The sequence below is a fragment of the Parambassis ranga genome, chromosome 17 (genome assembly GCF_900634625.1).
Source record: "Parambassis ranga chromosome 17, fParRan2.1, whole genome shotgun sequence".
In the NCBI taxonomy this organism is placed as follows: Eukaryota; Metazoa; Chordata; class Actinopteri; family Ambassidae; genus Parambassis; species Parambassis ranga.
This window is the reverse complement of record NC_041037.1, coordinates 3389219-3414262: the sequence shown is the minus strand read 5'-3', so window position 1 is coordinate 3414262 and position 25044 is coordinate 3389219. Positions and strand designations below refer to the sequence as shown.

Genomic DNA, 25044 nt, shown 5'->3' with positions numbered 1-25044 from the left:
AGCAAACCAGGTCTGGCCTTTGCCCTTTTTTCCACATTTCAGCACTTCTAAGCTAATTTCCTACAGATTACAGTGGTATGTTCAAATATATATTTTATGTTGCTTCATTTACCTTTGAATTTTTTTTTATTTTTAAAGTTATATCTATTTTTAAATAAAAATGAAGAGGAAAGAATAAAGAATGCTACTTAAATGTGCGCCTAAACACAACATCTCCATAACAAGTCGTATGGTGGGTGGGGGGGGGGGGGGGGGGGCCTCAAAGACTTCCCCACCTTGAGAGAAATTGGTTTGAGAGCTCACTTAAGGAACTCTGAGATGAGAGCGGTGTTTGTAGTACAGCGTGCGTGGAGCCTAGTTGGAGAAGTTTGGAGGAGACACTTCACAGAGGAAGAACACCAGCAGGAGCTTCACTTCCAGCTGTCAGAGAACTAATGCTGCTTCTGCAGCTGATGCTGCGTTCGGGGACTCGGCCTGCTCTTCCTCACAAGCAGGGAGTGTGACAGCTGTAGAAAAATCCCCCAGCCAGGTATACGCCGCAAAAAAACTCCCCATCAACATGTGTGCAAACAAACACGCAGGCGATGTTCCTCTCCTCTCTTTGCCCATTAATATTACATGCAGCAGACTCTAGCATAATGTACACTCACTTATCATTGATTTGCTCTCTCTCCCTCCCTCCTGCTCCAACCCTGTCACACCCCCCATTGGGCTTTGAGATGTTAACCTGTAAATAATAAAACTTTTGCGCTCCTGGTGACATTTGCTGCTTGTGAGTGTAGGGAGGGTAGAGCAGAGACGACCAGAGGGGGGAACACTTGATGAAATTGAACCCTTTTCCTGCATCATGAATATATTTTTGCACATCACTAGGAGGATGCGGGGACTTATCAGAGCTGTTTGTAACCGTGGCGTCGGTGTAATTCACAGTCTCCAGCAGGAAGTAGCTTGTGTCTGATCAGTATTTAAACCATCCTCAGGACATAAAGATGGACAGAGGCAAAGCAGCGGCACGGTGGGAGGCGCAGGCACACACTCAATCTGCTAAGTAGGTGAGCTGCAGTTGGGAGAATTACTGACAGACAGTTGTTGTATTGCTGCAGTGGGAAAAAAAAAAGCTCTGGATGAGAGACTGACCTACATAATGAGAAGCAGAGCTTGGGTGATGAGGCTTTTATGGAGTGACAGCTGTTCTACCTGCCGCCGTCACCTTGACAGAGCAAAGGGACTCGTCAATAAACCCCAAACTAATGAGTGTCATTGTAGTTTATAGCATAAGAGAACGGGGACAATGTTATCCCACATGCCTGCCATATTAAGCACAACCCCAACCACCTCCACAACCAATTTATGACAAAGATTTTTTAGCTTATCCAGCACTACTGCGGGTCTCATCATCTTCCTGAGCTACTGCTGGTCCCAGTGGACTTAGAGTGGAAGTGTCACTCACTGAAAAACTTTACTTGTGGGGGCTGGCGGGTGGTGGGTGGCGGTGGGGGGTGGGGGAGAAGAGAGAAGAGACTACTTCCTGATTTCCAGCGAGTGTGCCAATGCCCAGGTGCTCTTTTCAGGTGCTACAGTATGCAGTTTGTCTGACTGAGAGAGACAGGTCTGTGTCTGGCTCTCCTATCATCTCTGGCTGCTCTTTGCCTCAGTGTCAGCAGACTGAGCCTTCCTTCCTGTCAGTCTGCCGGAGCTGATGATGAATTATAAAAGGCCCCGCTCTCCCAGAGAATACAGATGTTTCCACACACACACAGAAACACATAATGGATGGCTCTACACAGTCAAAAGCCTTATCGTGCTTGCGATACAGTCGATGAAAAATAAGCACTTATTATGCAGGCTCAATGAGAAAACAGGGGCTAATTAACTTGAATGGAAACACGTTTGGCTCCTTGAGCTTTTCATCTTAGAGAGGGGGGGCTTCTGTTTGCAATATTTCTTTGACTGCTGATCTCCATATGCATATTTTTAAATGAAATGTGGAATGCTGTTAATGACTCTGGGACAATTATAGAAGTCATAATAATCCAGTTGAAATTCTTGCAAGAGTTGACTGTTAAAAGCGCCGTGTTTTCATGGACTGAAGGTCCACAGGGGAGAGACGGAGACGGAGAGCGTCGGCACTTGACAGACGGCTCGGTTTTTGAAAGGGTTTGACTCGGTGGTCAACGCGTACCAGGTGCTGTGTTCGTGGAGGCGGACACACACAAACAGAGCACCCGCCGCCGCCGCCGCCTGATTGGTATGCCGTCTCCTTCTGAAGTAAGAGCAAACAGAGGGTTGTTTTAATTGAGACACCGAGGAAGAGAGGCGATGCGCTAATAAACAGGTAATTATGCAACTCCCAGCTCCACCAAAGCAGATTGTGAATCCATTAAGGCCTCTTCGCAAAAACGCCTCTCTCTTTTTTCTACTCCACTGGTTTTTTTTTTTTTTTACAAAATCCCTGTGCATGCAGCCCTGTTGTGTGGGAGTGAAGCTCTCGATGCAGAATTCATAACAATTAACCATCAATCAGACTTAACCTCTGGGGTCACAGTAAGTGCTCCTCGCTCGGCGAATCTGCCGGCCAGATTAACACAGTGACAAAATGTGCCTGTACATGTCAGCTAATCCATTTATTTATTCAGCTTTCTCCCAGACTGCCTGATTAATCGCTCCCACACCACCGATGGAAGCAAAGAGACAGACAGAGAGACAGAGAGAGAGAGACAGAGAGAGAGAGAGAGTGTGTGCTCTGCTCTGCTCAGAGATGTGTGTGTGTGTGTGTGTGTGCACTGAGCGTTAGCAGATTCCCTGAACACACACCTGAGTGAGCATCAAAGAGTAGTTTGCAAAAGCGTATGTAAACAACGACGGCGAGTGTTCAGAGCGATATTCGTCAACACCTGCACGCATCCATCCGCCCAAACAAACAGACAACCTTTAAATTCTCACCGCCCACACATTCCAATCCACACAGCCCTGCAATTTTTAGAAAGTTTTATTCTTACCCTGAGTGGCGATGTAGTGATTCGGCCTGTGGTAGCCCTGAAAGAGAGAGAAAAAAAGGAGACAATCTAAGAGTCACTTTCCTCCGACTCCTGATAGACCAGCTGTTTGTCTGAGGAAAACACACACAGTCTTTGATGTTCAGTCTGCTTTCTGGCAGTGAAGGCTGACCCTTACACACACGCTCAGCTTATTTCCTCTAAAAATACATACAGAGGATCACTGAACAGGAAGGATTTGCAAATGTTTTGTTTCAAAGTGGACTCATGCTTCATGCTTGTATTTGTGCTGGGGTGAAATAAGTGTGTGACCTACAGCGGAAAGAGAAGAGTGATTATGCAGAAAGTCAAAATCTTTGTGGTTTTTCTGTTTTAGGTAAGTCAGAGCTGTGAAATACAGGTGGATGCACATGTTCATGACTTAAATTAAACATTTTAATGTTTAGTTGTCTCATGAAATGCTGAAAAACTGCAGCTCCCCATGTGACTCAAGGCGTACACCCCGGCCGCCCCGTGAAAATGGACTTGACTGCTTTGAGTGACATTCGATCTGAACTCTCAATCACCTCAGCTGTACTCATGGTCCACCTCTTTATTCTTACTTGGATTAACCAGGTGTTTAGGCAGAATAAGACACCGCCAACATGCCTCTGCCTTAAAGGTAGGGTAGGAGATTTAGAAAACTCAGTGAGAGTCAGCCAGATTTCAAAAGTAAACACACGCCCCTTTCTCTCGGAGCTCACCCCGAAGCCACGCCTCCCAATCACATGGACACGTACCTGAAGACGAGCTGCGGTCTGTGACTTCGGCCATCATGCACGTACCTCTCTGGTGCGCGTAGAGCAGAAAAAGAGCAGCCAACCAGCCAATACTCCGTGCAGGGTCCACCCAGAGGATTGGCTGATGTTTTTAGTGTTTTATAGCTTCCACAGATGATTCATATTCTTCGCTTTAATGCGAAACTGCCGAACTAATTGGTTGCTATCAGATTGTAAAGAGAAGTTACACTAATTTAACAAAAAGTGCATCAGAATGAAATCTCCTGCCCTACCTTTAAGGCCACTAACTTATCAATCACCGCCTTACTCTGCATCAGAGTACCAGCTGTTTGCTGTTTTTTTTGCACCATTTCATGTCATTGTTTCTCACTAAGTCCACAATGCATGACTGAAAGCTCATGATGGATGCTGCTGCTGCTGCTGCTGTGCACATGATGCAAAAACCTCTCTCACATACACACTCTGCATATGCTGCACACCTCTGGAGTAAGCAGCCAAAGTGTTGATAATCCCCAAGATACAACTAACAGCACTGATCTGTACAAAAGGCCCCCAGTCTCGTGGATTACTCTAATCCCTTCAAGTTTTATTTGTCCAATTCCTTGTCTTCTCTCCAGAGATACGAGGCAGGAAACAAAACATCAGGACTTAAAGGCTCTTCCTCGGCCCTGCCTCCTCTTGATTGTCCGCCCCCCCTCCACTTCCTCCCGCTCTCCCACCCCTGCTGCTCTGCTTATCTCACTCATATTCAATTTAACTTGGACTGTGATTAACGCTCCTCCAATGAAGGGAGAAAGACACAAAGGATATTTTCCCCTCACTCTCTCTCTCTCATCCACAAGGCTCCTCCAGCTATTCAACTGTCCTCCATTTTTAATGACTTCTTTATCTCTGGACTAAGGAGGAGATTTGTTTGTGCTTTCATGTATGCTCTGTCAAGTAGAGTGGGGGCCCAGTACGCCGTCGGATTAGAGAGAGGCAGAAAGAAAGGAAGGGCCCTGACAGTGACTGTCAGGTGAGTACTATAAACGGGGCTTTTTGTCAGTGTCTTACAGCATCAGAGCGCTCCTTCATGATCAACACAAAGAGATAAAACACACAAATGTCAATATTGAACTTATTAATTGAAAAGGCTTTGTTTCCAGGGATGTTTAAATTACTAAGGAGGTGTTTGTATTTTGTTGCACTTACATTAATTCTTCTCAGTGAGAGCGGGGCGAGGAAGGAGTGCAGCATGAAGTGTTTCTGCCTGCGGCCATGAGCTGGTACTTTCAATTTGAATATCATTAGATAGAGTCGTTTTTGCAAATCTGGGCTTCTAACCCCATCACCTGGAAAATGTTTACTTATTTTCTTTGCCAAATACACTTAAAAAAAAAAACCAGAATGTTCAGTCTCCATCATGTTTTTCTTCTGTGATTTAGCAAATGTAACATCCTTGTTGTTGTAATACAGACAAGTAGTAATGAATCTGAGGGGTTGCAGATGAGTTATATGAGAGTACAGTCAGCTGAGGGATTATGCAGAAGTCAATTAGACATGGACTCATAGTGACAAACAGCAGGCAGACTCTGCAGAGTATGATTGATAAGTCCATGGCCTCAGGTGGAGGACTATGTACACAGTCCCCTTCCGGCAGCAGTCCCCAGACCAGCAGCTGTGCAGCGTACTGAGAGACGCAAAGAGTTTTTAAACTCAACAAAAATATAAACGCAACACTTTTGTTTTTGCTCCCATGTTTCATGAGATGGACTTGAAGATCTAAACTTCATTCCAGATACACAATATTACCATTCCTCTCAAACATTGTTCACAAATCTGTCTAAATGTGTGATAGTGAGCACTTCTGCTTTGCTGAGATAATCCATCCCACCTCACAGGTGTGCCACATCAAGATGCTGATCTGACATCATGATTAGTGCACAGGTGTACCTCAAACTGCCCACAATAAAAGGCCACCCTGAAATGTGCAGTTTTGTCTCACAGCAAAATGCCACAGATGCCACAAGCATTGAGGGAGCGTGCAATTGGCATGCTGACAGCAGGAATGTCAACCAGATCTGTTGCTCGTGCATTGAATATTCATTTCTCCACCATAAGCCGTCTCCAAAGGCGTTTCAGAGAATATGGCAGTACATCCAACCGGCCTCACAACCGCAGACCACGAGTAACCACACCAGCCCAGGACCTCCACATCCAGCAGGTTCACCTCCGAGATCGTCTGAGACCAGCCACTCAGACAGCTGCTGAAACAATTGGTTTGCATAACCAAACAATTTCTGCACAAACTGTCAGAAACCGTCTCAGGGAAGCTCAACTGCATGCTCGTCGTCCTCATCGGGGTCTTAACCTGACTCCAGATCGTCGCTGTAACAGACTTGAGTGGGCAAATGCTCACATTCGATGGCGTCTAGCACGTTGGAGAGGTGTTCTCTTCACGGATGAATCTCGGTTTACATTGTTCAGGGCAGATGGCAGACAGCGTGTGTGGCGTCGTGTGGGTGAGCGCTTTGCTGATGTCAATGTTGTGGATCGAGTGGCCCATGGTGGTGGTGGGGTCATGGTATGGGCAGGCATCTGTTATGGACGAAGAACACAGGTGCATTTTATTGATGGCATTTTGAATGCACAGAGATACCGTGATGAGATCCTGAGGCCCATTGTTGTGCCATACATCCATGAACATCACCTCATGTTTCAGCAAGATAATGCACGGCCCCATGTTGCAAGGATCTGTACACAATTCTTGGAAGCTGAAAATGTCCCAGTTCTTGCATGGCCAGCATACTCACCGGACATGTCACCCATTGAACATGTTTGGGATGTGCTTGACCGGCGTATACGACAGCGTGCACCAGTTCCCGCTAATATCCAGCAACTTCGCACAGCCATTGAAGAGGAGTGGACCAACATTCCACAGGCCACAATAGACAATCTGATAAACTCTATGCGAAGAAGATGTGTTGCACTGCATGAGGCAAATGGTGGTCACACCAGATACTGACTGGTTCTGAGTCCCCAGACCGCCAATAAAGCAGAAACAAAATGCACATTTCAGGGTGGCCTTTTATTGTGGGCAGTTTAAGGTACACCTGTGCACTAATCATGGTGTCAGATCAGCATCTTGATGTGGCACACCTGTGAGGTGGGATGGATTATCTCAGCAAAGCAGAAGTGCTCACTATCACACATTTAGACAGATTTGTGAACAATGTTTGAGAGGAATGGTAATATTGTGTATCTGGAATGAAGTTTAGATCTTCAAGTCCTTCTCATGAAACATGGGAGCAAAAACAAAAGTGTTGCGTTTATATTTTTGTTGAGTGTATATTAAAGCTTCCTGTTTCAAAGGGGGAGCTCACAAGTTAGTAAAGGGGTTGAAACAACAGACACTGTTCCAGTTTTTAGATTGTTTTTACAAGTTTTCAAATAAAACCTTTTAGACTTATCAGTGTCCCAGTCTAGCAGAATTCCCACTTAAAGGTCGGGTAGGAGATTTCATTCTGATGCACTTTTTGTTAAATTAGTGTAACTTCTCTTTACAATCCGATAGCAACCGATTAGTTCGGCAGTTTTGCTTTAAAATGAAGAATATGAATCATCTGTGGAAGCTATAAAATGCTGAAAACATCAGCCAATCCTCCGGGTGGACCCTGCGCGGAGTATTGGCTGGTTGTCACTCTCTTCCTGCTCTGCACGCACCAGAGAGGTACGTGCATGATGGCCGACGTCACAGACTGGTTGGGAGGCGTGGCTTCGGGGTGAACTCGAGAGAAAGGGGCGTGTGTTTACTTTCAAAATCTGTCTGACTCTCACTGAGTTTTCAAAATCTCCTACCCTACCTTCAATGTAAATACAGGCAAAGAGGTGCAGAGTGGAGCTGGGGTGAGTGGGCAGTGGGTAAAAACTACACCAGGTGAATTCTGCCTCACATTGAGAGGAAGACCCAACATGGAAGGATCCAAAAGGTTGGTTGTTATGAACACGTGTCTCTATGGTAACTTTTCTGACACCTCTAGTGTAAAAACCAGAAAGTCAGAAGGATCGTGGGGCCCCGCTGACACAGTCTGTATTCAGACTGAAAATAAAGATCAAGCAAGCGTTTGCCCTTCTGCTCTATGGGAGGTTGTGGCTACGATCTCTGTGGGCCGGCTTGGATTAGGTGGAATAGGATGGATCTACATTCCTCACAGTGCTGACTTGCTATTTTTACATACCTGAAGCAAAATACCACGAAATTCGTTGACTTTCTGCATAATCACTCAAACAGTTTGCAACAACTTTCGCTTCTGTTTGCAGTTTCTGCTGTTGCACATTTTCTTCAGGCCTCCTTCTAATGACCCTTAATCAGTTTGGAGATGAGCAGCTTATATTTAGGCTGTAACATGCTCGGTTTCAAGTAGATGTTGATTTGTTAAAAGTCGTCAAAAGCCACCAAAAACTGTTTTTCAGAGCGCTCTGTGCCAAAATCGCACACAGTGTGACTTCTGCAATAAAAACGGTAAGTACTCTGTCACTAGGGGCCTGGTGCCAGATTACTCCTGGATGGTTTTTAGTGTACAAAGCACAAGGTTGAGGTGCCAGCGTGCAGGAGCACTGGGTTACTGAAAAAGGCCGTGCATCCTAAAACCAGACTTCTGTGGTTACACTGATTACAAAGTGTTAGATTATAGCTGTCTGTAAACATTTAGGAGACGCATGTTGGAGCACCTTTGATCATTGCATCACTTCAACATCATGTGTACACGCCCACAGGAAACCAACAGCCAACAGGCCATTACACTGTGTTTTCCTGGCCTCCTGAATGCTTGTGAAAATACTCCATCAGCTGCAGAGAAAAGAAACGGCTGGCTCTGCTTACTCATACATGGCTGGGAATAATCGGCAGTATAATAGAGTACAATAACAAACACTGTGGGAAATGTTCTACACATAAGAGTTTATTGGGCAGGACAAGCTTTTAGATGGGTTAAAAAGCTTTCTGAAGAGCAAAAACATCATTACCCATCTGCCTGCATTTCTACTAAGTACTTTTCCAATGAAGCCGGTGGAGCGGTGGAAATCCTTTTCAATCAGGGCCCTCTTTAATATGCGTATATTCTTATCTTATAATGGGGCCTTGTTTGTTGGCTTCTCTGCAGCGCACCTTTTTTCTCCGCAGCATAATGGGCCATAAACTGAATAGCGGGGGAAAGGTAAATAATTTAAGCCCTCTGCATTTGCCGTGGCACACCTAGCATTTGAATTTATGTTTGAAGGCGTAACAAGAGATTACAAATTACCACATTAGAGGGGCGGGGAGAGGAGAAGATGGGAGACAGAGTGAGGGTTCTCTCCTGAGCAGAAAACCACTTAGGGAGCTGGGTACATCAGCAGCCCCATTACACATGGAGTGGAAGCATCTGCCAGAGGAGGCCGGCGAGCGGCTGTGATTGGTCACATCCTGCTACTAACACTGCTATTAACAGCAAATCAGGTCAGATCAGGAGGTTCAGTGTTGTGAGAAAGTGAGTTAGAGCTGTTTTTGTCGGGAGCCGTGTCTCACGCCACCTTTTAATAACTTTTACTTACTGTTAAGGCATGCCAAGCCACTAGAGTGCATGTAAAAAGCAGTGCTGCAAGTGTAACTAAACCTGCCGTGTCCTTGAGAGTTTCTGCGTGTCTAACGGTGGAGGAAGCAGACAGCTGCCTCGTGGATGTGAAGCAGAGAGATGATCAAACACACTCATGCAATCTTTCAAGACAGTGCTTGTTAAAAATTTTTAAAATGAGCTACATTTTCTTAAAATGAGTATTGATTTTCTCGCTGCAGCAGCAAAGGTGGCAGCAGAATAACTCTGCTCATGTGTGCTTTGACATTAGAAACCAGCTGGTAATCCTGGTGTCCATAAACCATGACCACATCTTCTGGCTTTCAAAAGTAAATCACACTAAATCAGTGCATATGTGAGGGTTTAAAATGCAAATTAATCTGATTAAAAAACAAAAAAAATCGCTGTCTCATTGCCAGTTATTGTGTTTTTTTCCCCTAAAGCGTCACTATTGTGTCACCTGACAACAAAGTTTGTAGATCTTGTACTCTTTAACCTGAACAACATGCATGCTTTGGCAGTTTGAGACAGAGGTGTTAAAGAGTCACGGCGTTTTTCCAAGACACAAGCCGAGTTTTTTTGTCCAGAAATAAAAGGCGCTCGCATAAATCATTTATTACAATAGCGAAATGATGTTGCAAAGTATGGAATGTTTTTGAAGTTTTAAGAGCCAGACTGATATTTATATCTTTTTTCTATTTGTGATATTCAATTGAATGTGTATTCTGCCAGTTTTAATGACTGTAACTGTGCTAAATGTGTTTCTGTTCAAAGCAAAGTCCAAATCTATAACCTCAGCTTCCCTCTAGTGTGCTGGTTTGCTGTCTCTCTCCCAGCACTGTCAGCCTCTGATCTTTATTCCTCTTAATATATCCAATGAACAGAGTGATACAGCAGCCCTCTAAAGTTGAATATGAAGGCAATGTGTGTTTGTGTGTGTGTGTGCATGTGTGTGTGTGCGCATGTGATGGACAGGCAAGCAGGACCCGCAACGGTCCCCCAGGCTCCCTGCGACGGCGGCACCAGCGCCCCCTCTCTCTCTCCCTGAGAGGGAGCGCAGTGACCTTTTGCGTTGGTGGCGCTGGCTGGTGTGTGTACTTACATCAACGTAATTTGCATTAATGTAATCGGAGCTCTGTTCCCCCTCCAGGGCCTGCAGCCTGACACGGGAGTGATCATCTGGAAGAGAGGCAGAGAGGAAGAAACCACTGTTGAATTAATCATATTAACGAGGGCGTCAGGAGAAGAAGGGGGGGGGGTGCGGCAGTAAAAAAAACTAAAAAAGAAATTATAAAAGGACGACAACCGGACAAACACAAACAAAGGTGGAGATGTAACATGGCTGATGGATGGCTGTCAAGTGACGTCAGTAACCAAACTGGTGTCAGTTTGAGGACACCTGACCAGAATAGTACTATCCACCTTTTATTAATTTCCATCTCTTATCTTTGTCATTATAAAGCCACAAATGCTTGTCCAGGTTATTAAGATCGTACAGTCTTTATGTGAAAAAATAAGACACTTGTATTATGAGACTATTTTTAAATGCATCGCTTCATAGAAGGAGACATTAACTGCCATTTTCCTGATGTAATGTCACTGAATTATTTGGAATAAAAAGCCTATGATGTATATAGTTATGAATTCCATATATTATATAAATATGTTTCCACACATCTCATGGTCTGATGTCTGATGGGTGTGGAGATCAATGCTGAAGAGGTCAGATAGGGAGGTCAGACTGTGATCAATATGTCCATAAAAATTCTTTGGAATTTGGACACTAAATGTATTCTTATGGTACCAAGGGTCTAATGTTTTATTTTTCTCTGACATTGTAGACATTTTATTTATTATTTTAATATATTTAATAAAATATTTTTTGAAGATGTTTCAGACTAATTGTTCCAAACTTCCATTCGTTGACTAGTTGATGCAGCTTCACAGCATATAATGAGGATTTAGATAATAACTTTGTGTGTCGGCCTGTCCTGACCTCATCATCCTTCATCAGACAGGCTGGGTATCCACATACTTTTGTTCATACACCATACCTTTAAATGGACTTAATCACTAATAGTAGATCTTCAAGGTTTTTCTATGAGGAGTGATTAAAAGGGGATTAAGTGAGCCTTCCAATCGGCTTTAATTAGCATCACAGCTCAGTTTAAGAGCTTATATATCACATTTTTAACATTGCCTATAGGTACGTGCCATGTCCTGCACGGCTTATTCCTCATAGCTGAAGTGACAGTACAGGAGGATGAATACACAAGTAGATTGGAAAGGTCATAGCTGCTCTCGTTGGCTGATAATAAAACTCTGTTTGAGCAGCTTATAGTTATCCAGACACCAGCCTGGCCAATAAATCAGCCAGAAGAATGGGAGCGGCACACAAAAATTCATGAGGAACTGCTTTGTACACACATGCAATAATATTCCCATATCGGTTCTTCATGCGGTTCTCATCCTTCTTGGCAGAGTCCCACGGTGCAGACTGTCCTTCAAAAAAGCTCTGAAAAAGAGAGAAAACAGAGAACAGAGAGGAAGAGATGAAATGTGGTGTCATGTGTGAGCACTCTAAATGATAACCAGAATAAAGGATACAGCTTTAAAAAAAAAAAAAAAACAGGAAACGGGAAAGAATGGAACACAGAGAGAGATACATTCATATCATTATTAGACATGAAACACAGGGAGGATTGCTGGAGCCCACGGAGCTGTGTCAAACAGCGAGTGCCATTAGGGCAGAGGCAGCGGGTGTCGCACTCAAACCTCTCCCCCTACGCCGCTCTGCCGGGAGGAGCAACTGCAGCGGCTGTCTGTCTGCCTCATCTGAAGGACTCAATCAGCATGTCGAGGGGGGGAAAAAAATAAAGCCAGCTCATCGTCTACAGATCAAAACTGCTCTGCTCAGATTACCCTCATGAAATATTTATCATCTCTCGCTGGGGAGATTTCCATTCTGATGGCACACCAGGCACAATTAAGCCAAATTATGAAAATACATCTCCACTGCCAGTCCACTGCTGTTCAGCAGGGTTGGCTCCAAGCAGACTCGCCTGGTCAAAAAACATGTTATTGTTATGACTAATGTACATTTAAAAAGTCAGACCGTCCACAAATAAAGACTCCAGAATGGGAGGTTGCTGCTTATCGCGTGGAGTAGGAGGCACTGTCTTCCATCACCAGTGTTCTAAGATGTGATGGTTCCATTCATCTCAGTGCTATGGCAGGCAGCGAGCCGTTTGTCTAGCTAGCACATAAAGGCCTTTCAGACACCATACAAGGACATATCCCCTGTATGAAGTCTTAAGGATTAGTGATTTCACTGAGAAACAGCTTTAATATGCTAAAAATATGTCCCATCATTCCAGAGGAGAAGGAAGCATGTCTCAGAGATGGATTACACAGGCCTCCCCTTGCAGCAGCAGTACATCTTCAGCAAACGCACAGGCCAATGTCGCTCTCTCTGTCACTCTGAAGGATACAGGTCCAATATCAAGCACCTGAAGACAAATCATCCTCGAGTCAAAAGGAGGTGTTACCGGGCGGCTTTAAAATAGCTCTTTGTCTTACACTGAGTGACCCTGTGAGAGTCGCACCCCTCACACTGTTTGTTTGGATGTTGAAGTCAAATGCTGAAGTGTCACAGGAAGAGTGAAAAGTGAAGGTTTTTCAAGGTAATAATTGATATGGGGGAGGATTAAGTTCTAAGATTAGATTCTTTAGTGGTTTTAATTTTAAAATAAATCTCATTTTTCTTAACTCTAAAACCTCTGATGAAGCAAAATATCCAGAGTTTTAATCCTAAAAAAGGAAAATTTAGAGAAATTAATTCATCATCAACTTCAGAATTTATATTCTGAGTTTAAAGTCAGACACATCATTCTTTCAGTGTCTCTAATCCTCTCCTGTTAATTAGCTTACCTAAAATTCTGATAGAAAAACAACTTACGGCTCCACCTGAGGTTTCTCACTTCAGTGCATGTGCAGGTAGTTTTTCACCATCCTCAAATTATTCCCACTGGCACACATCCAACTTAGTATGTTTTTAATTACAGGCTACCTGCTGCACTGCAGTCCCAGCACAGTTTGTCTGCTCTGTGCAGTTTCTTTGTCTGTAACCACTTAAAAATGTGAGTGGAAAGCTCAACACTTTCTCTGCATACAGTCACTATGGGACAGAGCTGCAACAAGAGCACTTGACATACAGTACACAGCATGGCAAAGCAAGAAAAAAAGAAAATGGATGGTAACACACACAGAAGCAGGACTGTTTGCTAATGAATCATAGCCTGTATGAGAGGAGACTCAATCAAAGTGACCAGTGCTCGTTTGGAGCTTGGAGCTGTAAGAACTTTCAGGATTCTCACAGTGGGCTAGAAGCAACACATTTCTGTTCAGGCTGAAAACAAGTGAAACACAACAAGGACGAGATGGCAGCTGTGTGATGCAGCTGAAGCTTGTTTTCTGCTTCCTGACTCAGACTCAACGTGCAGGAGGATCAGGACATGCAAATACTTTGTTACGGCTCATATCACACAGGGCTTTATAAAGCTCCTACAAAGTATACAACATGGATCTGCAAAGTGTGAAGTGTTGGACAGCATCCTTTATCAGGACCAGCATTCAATCATGATGTCCGATTGGTGGTCCAAACTGCAAATGTGCTTTTTAATGATTGAGCCACATCTCACTGCAGAAACTGATGGGACAAAATCTTCCAATAAAAGCTTCCTGAGGACAGTTTTCTCAACCAAACCATGTGTTTTTGATGCCATAACCAAACCAGTTAGTGCACTTGGAAAAATGTTTTGTGGATGGAAAAGACCAAACTAGAACTGTTGGATTTAAATGACAAGCCTAAGAAAGGAAAACATTCCAGCAGGTAGCTTATCCTGGCCTGAAACATGGAGGTGGTAGTATCATGGTTTTGGCCTATTTTGCTGCATCTAGGGTCTTTATAGTTCAGCAGGTACTGAAAAAATCTTGACTTATTTTTGTCCACTTTCAGGACTCTGCTGATGTTTAGGGTCATATATCTGCAGAAATATAGAAAATCATAAAAGGTTCACAAACATTCAGGCATCAACTATATGTAGGAATCCACCATAAATCTCACGTGTGAGATCTGATGATTTATATGCAAGCTTAGAAACTCTAAAAACATCAACTTTTATTGTGAAATGAATGCATGTCACACTGTGAGACGCTGTATCAACTGAACACTGTCAAACACTTTGCTCACTTTGCATAGCTTCTGTTGGTAAATGCCCTTTTCAGAGTGAATCATAAAACGTGTGATGTTTGAATCCCACAGGGCTTTAAAAACCAGGTTTGTGATATCAACTACAAGTTTAAAAAAAAAAGAAACCAAAAGTATTGGCTTACCTCGTTTATCTGATCCAAAGTTAAGGTACAGAATAACAAGAAGCATGGGTCAGAGAGAGATATAGTACAGTGTAAGTCAACAGGTGTAGAGGTGCACTGGGCTCCAATCTCATCATCATAAAATAAATGGTTAAAAAGGGCATTAACCTTAAGACAGATTGATATAGAGAAGACAGCAGCGGAACACAACATACAAATGAATCGCTCTAGCCAAGTGAGAATGAGCTCCATTACACACTCTAAGCATCCCAACAGGCCAATTTTGCGGGACGGCGAAGAGACGGGCAGGGCGACAGGGGTGGGGGGGGGGGCAGTGGTGATGTTTCCTTTTGATTGACTGTGCAATTTTGGCCGCATGAACCCCAAAACACCTTTATTCATAATGGATAAGGCCCGGAGGGCAGCCTGAAGCACTCCTACCTCTCAATGATCTGATTCTGCAGGTAGCAATGGGAGGCTGCATTATTTCATTCTGCAGTCATGAGGGGAATGTGGGGAGTTAATTACTGATAAATCTGGCCCACACATAGCAGAAAAAAAAGCAGAGGTGGGGGGGAAGATGAGAGACGGAGAGCAAGGGAAGGAGCACAGGAGGTGGAGATAAGAAAATCAGAGGAAAAAGGAATGAAGTTAAAAAGGGGGAGAAGATGAGGAGGGGGAGAGGTGACAAGCAAGATGTAAGAGGCAGCAGGATCAGTGCAAAAAGCCAACATGATGTCAGGCTGAAGTGATACAGATTAGATCTTTAAAAAAAAAAAGTATAGCTTAGAGCCAGTCTGTTACAACATGGCATCAGGGTGAGATGAGGCTGGCTGGTGCGGTGCTGAGGGACAGCGAGGAGGCTGGAGTGCCGCCAAAGCCTGCCAGACTCTCGCACTAATGAGTGGAAATGAGAGTGATGCTCTTCTGGGGGGGCTGGATCTTTTTGTTTTGGTGTCAGTCAGAGGCGCGGTGTCGGATTACAGACGCCGCTGTGTGACAACCGTCTACAGAGAGCAGCCGGCTGCCATTGCTGGAGCCTAATCAGACCTAATCCAGGTGAATCAGTGGAGCTTCTTCTTTTACTTTACTACAGCAGAGGAGAAGTGGGACAGCAACATTTGACACAAAAACACTCACAGTCGCTGCAGACAACAAGGAACAGATGAACAACAAAACGAATCACACCGTAAACACACTGAGACAGGGGTGCATTAACAATTTATCATAAAAGTGCATCTGGGGAGAACAAAACAGTTCTGCTGTGCGGTGCAAAACAGAGGCAGACACCACGACACAGATGAAGCCTGGTATTAGACTCATAAACATGGAGAAACTCTGCAGAGATGTCACGAGTCTATCACCAGGCTTTACCTGTTCAGGGATGACAGCCGGGCTGCTTCCTACCTCGTACTCCTCCTTGAAGCCGTAGCCCTCGGCGCACTTCATCTGCGTGATGTGCTGGAGGAGGTCGGCCACGCGGATGGCCGGGTGCAGCTGACCCGTCTGGTACGGCACATCGACGGGCTCCCGCTTCCTCAGGGAGTGAGTGTGCGACTGCACCAGGCTGCTGGTGTCGCTGCCCATGTTCTGGCTCTCGTCTGCGAGACACAAACAGAGAGATGACACGGCAGGTCAGCACGGCACTAAACTATCATTATTTATCAGTAAAAAAAAAAAAAAACACATCCGGGTGACATAATGCTTGAAGCAGTAAATGGGGCAGATGTATTTTATACCTTTTAGATAAAGGTGAGATAATCAGCCTATAGGTGTTGACAGTCTTCAAACTGCTCATTAGCAGATGGCACATTATCTCATTTACTGTTAAGCATTATGTCACCACCGTCCAGATTGACAAACAACTCTCAACTAGTAATCTGTTTGTTATGGATGATCACAACAACACAACATCATTGAGTAATAGGATGAGTCATGTGGTGGGAAGGTTCACGTCCATCTGTCTCTGTGTGGCTGGAAAATACTGTACTGAATTTAAATACACATTTACACTACAGTCATTTATCATGGCTGCTATCAGAATAGAGTGGCCCCTCAACTGTGAGAGATCAATCATAAAAATCCTCATGAAGATGCTGTAAAACAACTTAGATTTCTGTTTTACTGGCAGTACAGTATGCAGGTTTAGGACAGAGAGTCAGATTCCATTCCAGCTCTTTCATACTGTAATCCAGTCAGCGGCAGACATGAGGCACAGATGCTGTGGGGAGCCAGCGGACGATGGAGGGTGTCCAGAAACATGGAGGAGGAGGAGGAGGAGGAAGAGGAGGATGTGAGGGAGGAGGAGGAGGAGGAGGAGGACGGGGAGGGGGTTGTGCGGTGGGGCCACAGTGAGCATGTTGCAGCAGGCACTGTCAGAAGCATCACACAGACACAGCGTGGATTCAACCCCTGCCACCCAAACTTCCCCCGGAATATGAAAAACAAACAAACCTAAAATAAATAAAAAAAATAGAACCCAGGAGGGAAGCGGAGATGGGAGGAGAATGCATGGTGGTGATGCTGCCATGGGGCACTGTTACGTGCTTTTGACCATGCTAAGCTAATGGTGGCTTGGTGGCAACGATACGAAAGGGTGGTGAGATGCTAACATGTCCACTTGTCATGCAATAAATGTCGCAATGCCCATGTCAGAAGCAGCCTCTCACTGTCGGCTTGCTTTCTGAGTAAACACCGCCTCCTCCCTCCCCCCCAACCCCCCAAAAAAAACCCAGGGCCCACTTAGGAAAACTTACCATTAATGGGCACTTTTTAGATAGCAGATACATAAGAGGTTACGTATGTAAAGAGAAAAAGAGGAGAAGAGACAGGAGAGAGGGGATAAGCAACAATACAGCATGATAACCTGTTACAGAAAGGTTCTGAGCTACGCTATAGGGCACGAGCACATGCCTTCTCTATTCAAAATCTGCCTCGGTAGAAAGCCTAGTCAAGGAGGGAGGGAGGGAGGGGAGGGGAGAGGGGTGAGGGTGGGGGTGTGTTGAGTGGATGGATGGGGCAATTTCAACAGTGCAAGACAAAAAAAAAACTAAAAGAACAAAACAAGGAAGTCATGGATTTCAAGGGAGAAAATAATGGAGGACTACTTTGGAAGGAGCTGTAATTGTTTCAGATCTGTCACTTGCATATTTTAATGATGACGCCAATTATTTTTCTGAGTATTCTGACATTTTGAATTCCTTTCTCTAATTGCTATAATTGTATTTGCATGCGCTAGTGGTGACACCTGTATTTATACCCTCCCGCTCCCATTTTTTTTTTTCCGTTTTAATAGAGCATGCGTCGAAATCAAAAACACTAACTAATTCTCCGACGATCTAATCAGTTTTGATCATTAACCTCGACTGATGAGACAATGCTGTGACTGTCACAAATGGAAGCATGTAACCTTTTCTGGCTGCTGTAATTTCATGTTAATTGTTTCACGCTTCATTAAATGTGGAACTAACATAAGCAGCTGTCACCGGAGTGCTGATGAAAGATGCTGCTTTAAGTTGCACTAACAAAAAAAAAAAAAAAAACTGAAAAAGTTATGGCGCTCATGGTGAAGCTGGGGAAGAGTTGGCCGTGAGTGTTAAATTATTACACTTCTAGTGCCCCACTTAGTAGCTACATTATGTGCTCCGCTCACAGGAAAGCATCTGCTGCTATAAGAACGCCGCCACTTTGGGCTGTTCTGCATATTCAACAAAAGGCCAGTAATAATTAAAAGAAGAACAAAATGGCCTTTTTTATATAATTCTATTTTCTCGCTGTACAAGATGAATAAACATGGGTAAAAACAAAACAAAAACAAGTAGGTCAATAGCAGTTAGCCAAAGGCAGGGAGGAGCGACATTAAAAAGAATAATAGAAAAGGTTGTTGTTTTGGAGGGAGGGAGGGAGGGAGGGAGGGGAGTTAAATGCATAGTGAGGAAGTGGGGAGGGAGGGGGAGGAGAGGGCAGCTCTGCTTAACTTTAACAGTTTTTGGACATTTTTGGAGAGAGAGCAGTGGGGGAGGCTAAAAAACAGAGAGAGAACATTTTTCTGTCTTCCTCTCACACACACTGTTTTGCCTGTTGTGTCTCAGTGTAGCTGCTATATGGCTTCTGTCTGTAGCCACGGTTACCCCCCCCCCCCCCCAACCGACACACACGTGTTGTTGTTGTCACGCCCCCCCCCCCCTTTGTAACACTCCCCCACATCCAGTCCACATGTCTATGTCCATGCATATGAGAGGTCAAACACGTATGTGACATCACACGCACGACACGCAATGCGGATGGGATGGTGTGAAGCCAGCCTCAGCCCAGGAGAGCAACCCCCCCCCCCCCTTCGTTGGATGGGGGTAGAGGAGGAGGAGGAGAGGGGGAGAAGGTGGAGAGGAAAGGGGGAGGGAGCAGCAGGCAGGTATGAAGGTGAGGAAGCCATCTTTAATTAAAGAGCCAACCAAAAACAATTCAAAGGAAATCTGTGCTTTTTTTTTCAGCCTCACAGTTAAATCTTCAAACAGCCATCTTTATGATCTTTATGAGTTTCTCTAAAATAGAGGTCGGAATAAAGAACCAACAGCAATGGGAAGAGAGAAAGTGTCTCACCTAAGATCGCAGTTGGCACAAAGGGATCTGCTCAAACCCCCCAACACAAGTGCAGAAGTTGAAGGAGGAAAGAGAGCAGCAGTAAATTAAAGATAATCACAACAACAACATTCACAAAATTCACGATGGACAGGTTTTTTTTCCCACCAAGCAGCAGGAACATGTCACATATTTTTTCCAGAAAAACTAATTATACAGCAAGTTTAGTTGATTAGATATCTAGCTGCCCTTTACTCTGTCTAATCAATGAGCTGGGATATGATTACATAAGACACACAATTATGGATATTATTTGGTTGAAACTGAAGTCATAATTGAGCAGCTAAAAATCCATCTTACCAAAACACAACCCAGCTGAAGTTCATTCTTCTGCCTTCTCATTTGTGAAATTGTTTTTTTAAGCATATATCAGCTCTGTTTGGTTAAACATAACAGTATATTGATCTGTAGTTTACATAAAAAAAAGGTTACGCCATGAACATAAAACATATTAATTTACTATGAGAGATCTAATTTCATGAATATGCCAACATCACTGCTGGTGTTTACCTGGGTAGTAGGAGTTGGTGGGGATGGACGTACTGAGAGTGCTGGCTTTTGGTAGAGTGAAGGAGGACGGTGACGATCCAGCTACAGATGGACAAAAGAAGAGAAGAAGACACATTAGTAGTCTGGTCTGTTAGTGTGAATGTACAACACACATTTAACTCTTGTGTTGAGCAAATGTTCTCACTGTACAGTCTGGAAAATTCTAATTTGAATTCATAACAAATCTCCTTTCACCTCCCCTACAATGTGATGGCAGCACGCACAGCTACATCCCACTAGTCTTAGGTGTGAGCTATAAGAAGCATAGACGTACTTAAACCTCTTAAATCCATATTATTATTTTTTTTCTTTGTTCAGCATCTTTAAAATGTCCTTATATCACATGCATCACCATCACCGGCACTGTCTGGGTCTGATTTCCTATTTTATTCATATTTAAACAGTAAATAATTAATACAAAGAAGCACATTTAAAATGTCCATCAGGAAGGAGAGGACCTGGACTCTCTGATAGACGAGTCTGAGGAGGACGTGGTCCAAAATAAAGACTATGCTGGACTGTCCCTCTCACCCTCTCCACACTGTGCTGACCAGCTACAGGAACTCATTCAGCAACAGACTCCGACTCCCATGATGCACCACTGAGAGACACAGGAAGTCATTCCTGCCTGTCTCAATCAAACTACTGAGCTATGAACTGTAACAGTCACTCAGACACTGTGCATTCATACTGGTACATTCATGTCATGCTCTTTACTATGTAAAGGTTTTTATACAGTAGTAAATATGTTTCTTCTTCTTCTTCAGGGATTTAAATGCTACCTAGGTATTTAGATATTTAGTATATATTTCAATGTCATGCCATCTTTGATTTTTTTTATTCTTGCTTGGATCTGCATGTCTGTAACAAAAAGAATTTTCCCTCTGGGAAAAATAAAGGAATTCTGATTCTGATTATTCAAACATACGATCTACATGTATGACCGATTTTTGTAGGCCAACCAGGCAGTTAGCATTTCCTTGAAAAAAGTTAGAGCTTCAGCATATGTGGCGTTTAATGTCACCCAAAAAAAAAGTACAAACTGTTGGGGAGTAAAACTGGAAAAGAGGAAAACCCTTTAAAGACATTATAAAGGGAACTGAAGTGAAACATGTTTTTACACATTTCGAATACAATTCATGCCATGTTACATATTCCTAAATATTGTAGTGAACCAACAGCAGACCACTGAATAAGAGTTATATAAGAGTTCATATTTCTTCTTCTGCATACAGACCAATGTTCAGGTCATGTAGCCGCAGTATACAGACACAGATCTTCTGCTCTCTCTGTCCTCTGTGCATTAACATAGTAATAAATTACTGAAAAAGTGGTAACTAATTAATGCAAACCTGGGAATGAATGGATTCATATCTTTTCTCTCTGTGGCTCCATACAGTCCATGTGCATGTACAGTATTTTATTCCAAAGTGTATTAATGACTATAATTCTCTGAAAACATGAATAATTCTGTTTTTAGCATTTGTTGTTAAAAAAGGCAGCCAGACCTAAATGAGATAGTCCAGCTCCTTTTATGTCTGTACCATCTCTTAAAGAGAGAGTATCATCATTAGGTGACCAGGCCCCCTGCAAAGTTACAGCGTCTTTACTTCCTGCTTTACACTGAACTGTCTGGCTGTGACACCGTGCTGCTGCATGAAGTTTAGAGAAACTGTAACACAGACTGGAACCGCTGAAGAACAGTTAGAGCACAAGAGTCATCATCGGGGCGATGGAGTGAATGTCAGCTCCCCTCTGGATCGTCATCTCGTCTTAATGCAACATCAACAGACCTGCCATGCTAAAGGGGCTTTGGGTTATGAGGGCAGTATGTTCGGGACCGTAATCCGTCAGCCATGATGTTTGGAGCCAGAATGACACTACTGACAGTAATGTAAGGTCACAGAGTGTGAGCGGGGCTTCGCACTGACAGGCAGAACAGGAAGTAATGCATTTAAATGATCTGCGCTGGCAGACAGAGGGGCCAGATTTGAACATCGACACTAACAGACAGTTAATCAAGGTCAGAGCATCTTTGGGGCTCAGACCCTGCAGGGGTGTGGAGACAGAAGCTGCTGTGCAGTTTTAATCTGATGGTTGTGACTGGGATTATAGCAGGTCAGGCCCTGGGTGCAGACTTAGCTGAGCTGTCCATCAACAAAGCATTAAGTTTAACCTAGGACACAGAAAATTAATGGGTTATCGCCACAGAGCGCATCTTGTATGTGTTATGTGTGCTTCCTCCCTGAATTGGAAACAGCACGGTGGGGGAGGCTAGTTTAGGACCTCATGACACACTTAATGTTTACTGATAAGCTCTGAGGTCAGGATTGGGACTTAAGGATGGTGTGAATATTGATCTAAATACAAGACTCGCTTCAGGCTGTTAACAAGCATTTACACAAGTATCTCCACACCTATCGAGCAGGTAGCAGTAACAGAATCCAGAGTGGTACAATAATAAAGCTGATTTCATTTAAGTTAATTAAACAAAAATTAATTAGAGAAGCAAAAGAAATTTAAAAGGGAATGTGTAAAAAGGGAGGAGCAGGCCCTGGAGGGCTTGTGAGGAAGGATTAAACAATCTTTCTCAAAATCATATCAAAGTCTTTTTTTTTTTTTTTTTTTTTTTTTTTTTTTACGTCAAATGAAATGTAAATTCTCTTCAACTGTTTTGAAACAGCCGTTCCCCTGTTGACTCGCAGAATCACTGGCAACAACAGGCAGACTTTCAAGAGCTACAGTCAAATGGTTTGTAATAAAGAAGGCAGAAATCAGAGAAACAAAGAGATGTTCTTCATTAAAAATCCATTTCAACGCTAATTTATGCAACTGGATGGGGTAAATGATAAAAAAAACATCTCAAATTAATAAGAAAAAGCCACACTGTCTGATCTCACGCTAAGCTTTCTCATCACATTTGTGATTTTTTTTACTTTAAATGCAGTCATATCTTAAAAGTGATGAGAGGAAATTAGGATTTATCACCAGGACTGGAGCTTGTTGTGTGTTTGAGTTGTAGTGCTGGAGTGATTATTTCCTGTGCAGCCAGCTTTGATTTCTTTCTCACCTGACCAACCCAAATAAATTGCTTTCTCCCCCCCTCCTCCTCCCCTCCTCCCCTCCCTCTCCTGCTGAAAAGGCAGGTAGGCCGGCATGGGGGTCATCTTACCTCGGCCGTTGAGCGTGAGGGTGCACTCGCTGCGGCCGTTGAGCGTGAGCGCACACTCGCTGCGGGTGTTCAGTGTGTGGTTGTGCGTGTCCATGAAGGACAGCGCCTCGTCACAGTTGGTCCCCTGCTCCGTGTAGCTCTTGTCCATGGAGTTGACCATCACTGTCATCTCCTGGCGGGTGCTGTTCAGCGTCTCCTTACGCTTCTTTGCCAATTTCCTTCATAGAAAAAAAAGTGGAAAACAAAAGAAAAAACAATCAGACAAAAGCAGGAATGACGCCGCTGGAATTGATCTGATACAAAAAGCCAGTAGCGATGACTCATAGATGTAATGAGATGGCTGAGCTAATGCGGCCCGGGGCTGCGGTCACATTAGGTTTTATTAGGCACCAGATGCTTTTTCACGTAGTGAAATATAAATCCTGGAGAACATTGGAAAGGTGTGACACCCTAACCCAAATACATCAGAGGGCTGATGATTTAAAATTAGCTGGAGTATTTTGGGGTAGAAGAATTAAGAGTTATGAACGGTGAACTGAAACAGTCAACCTGCTTTGATTGACCCACTTTGACTTGAAGTGCTGAAGACTACTAAGCAATCACAGTCCCTGATCAAACATCATTAAAGCTTTGTGTACATACAAGACACACACAGACACACGTCAGGACATGGAGCCTGCACAAAGCAGCAGCAACACACACACACACGCATACACAGACGAAGAGTCAAATCACGGTCCCCAGAGGATGAATTTAAAGAACTCTGGTACACCTCTGACTTTATATCCATTGGCACTATTAAGAAACAAACAAATCATCAGCTGTTGAACAAGGACACTAAAACCTAAACCCATCAGGTGCATATTAGTACTAACCAAGCAACAACATCCTGAAACCATAAAAGTACTTTACATTTCCTTACATTATATGAAGAATATAAAAAACATTGTGATGGATGATGGTACTGGTCGGGTTCACAGGGGGAGCACCAGGTCACCAGTGGACTCCTCACCCAGGTTCAAACTTACAACATTGCAGTTGGGATTAGGCATTAAAATGCCTGGTTAAATGTTAAAAACGATGCCCAGGGGTTCGCTGAAGATCAATTCAAATTCAAAGAAAGATGCTTCTGCCACTTTCGCCTACTATGCCTATGAGACCCAAACCCCCAACAACAGAGATCCAGCTGCAAATGTAATCAAATGTATAGTAAAATGATTGTTTCCCTAGACTGAATTATCAACCTCATATTATGTTTTGCTGGGAAGGACGGGCTGCACTTAACCCATGTACAGCATGAGGTATAAAAAGACAACAAAGCATCTTCACAAAGGAATTGAAGATTTCAGATAGACTAATGCTTCCTTTTGGTCTTTCGAGTACTCTGCGTATCAATCATTTAATTAATCAAGTTTTTTAAGCCACCTGAGGATGTGCCGTATTCACTTCTCTAACATGATGTTGGCCAGCCATCATGATGCACCATGTGTGTCTGGTGCATCATCGCCTGCCTTGCCTGATGTATTGCCTGATGTTTGTATATGAAAATTGCTTTTGTCCTCTTCTTGGAAAGCCTCTGAGTGTGTTTTGAAGCTCGCCATGACCTTTGACCGACTGCATAATAATATAATAATAAGACATCGAACTTATATAGAGCTTTTTAGGACACTTAAAGACGCTTTACAGATGCATTATTCATTCACACCACATTCACATAGTGGCAGTGGTAAGCTACAGATGTAGCCACAGCTCCCCAAGGGGGGAGACTGACGGGGACGTGGCTGCCAAGGTGCGCCCACAGCCTGTCCCGACCACCACCGGTTGATTCATATACATTCATACACCAGTGAGTGCACTGGAGGCAATGTGGGTAAAGTGCCTTGCCCAAGGACACACAACAATGACCGCCAACCTTCTGGCTATTGCTCTACCACTGAGCCACTGCT

The 25044-nt window shown here is 43.7% G+C and overlaps 1 protein-coding gene across 1 annotated transcript in view; it reads right to left on the bottom strand.

Moving 5' to 3' along the window:
• LOC114449324 (receptor-type tyrosine-protein phosphatase mu) overlaps positions 1-25044 on the bottom strand; it is a 149579-nt gene that overhangs the window by 17938 nt on the left and 106597 nt on the right. The window contains exons 17-24 of the mRNA XM_028426882.1: positions 23099-23316; positions 19888-19968; positions 19339-19365; positions 16147-16340; positions 14761-14769; positions 11794-11881; positions 10469-10545; positions 3000-3036 (exon numbers count right to left, since the gene is read on the bottom strand). Coding sequence (XP_028282683.1) covers positions 3000-3036; positions 10469-10545; positions 11794-11881; positions 14761-14769; positions 16147-16340; positions 19339-19365; positions 19888-19968; positions 23099-23316 — 731 coding nt within the window. The remainder of the gene's footprint in view (positions 1-2999; positions 3037-10468; positions 10546-11793; positions 11882-14760; positions 14770-16146; positions 16341-19338; positions 19366-19887; positions 19969-23098; positions 23317-25044) is intronic.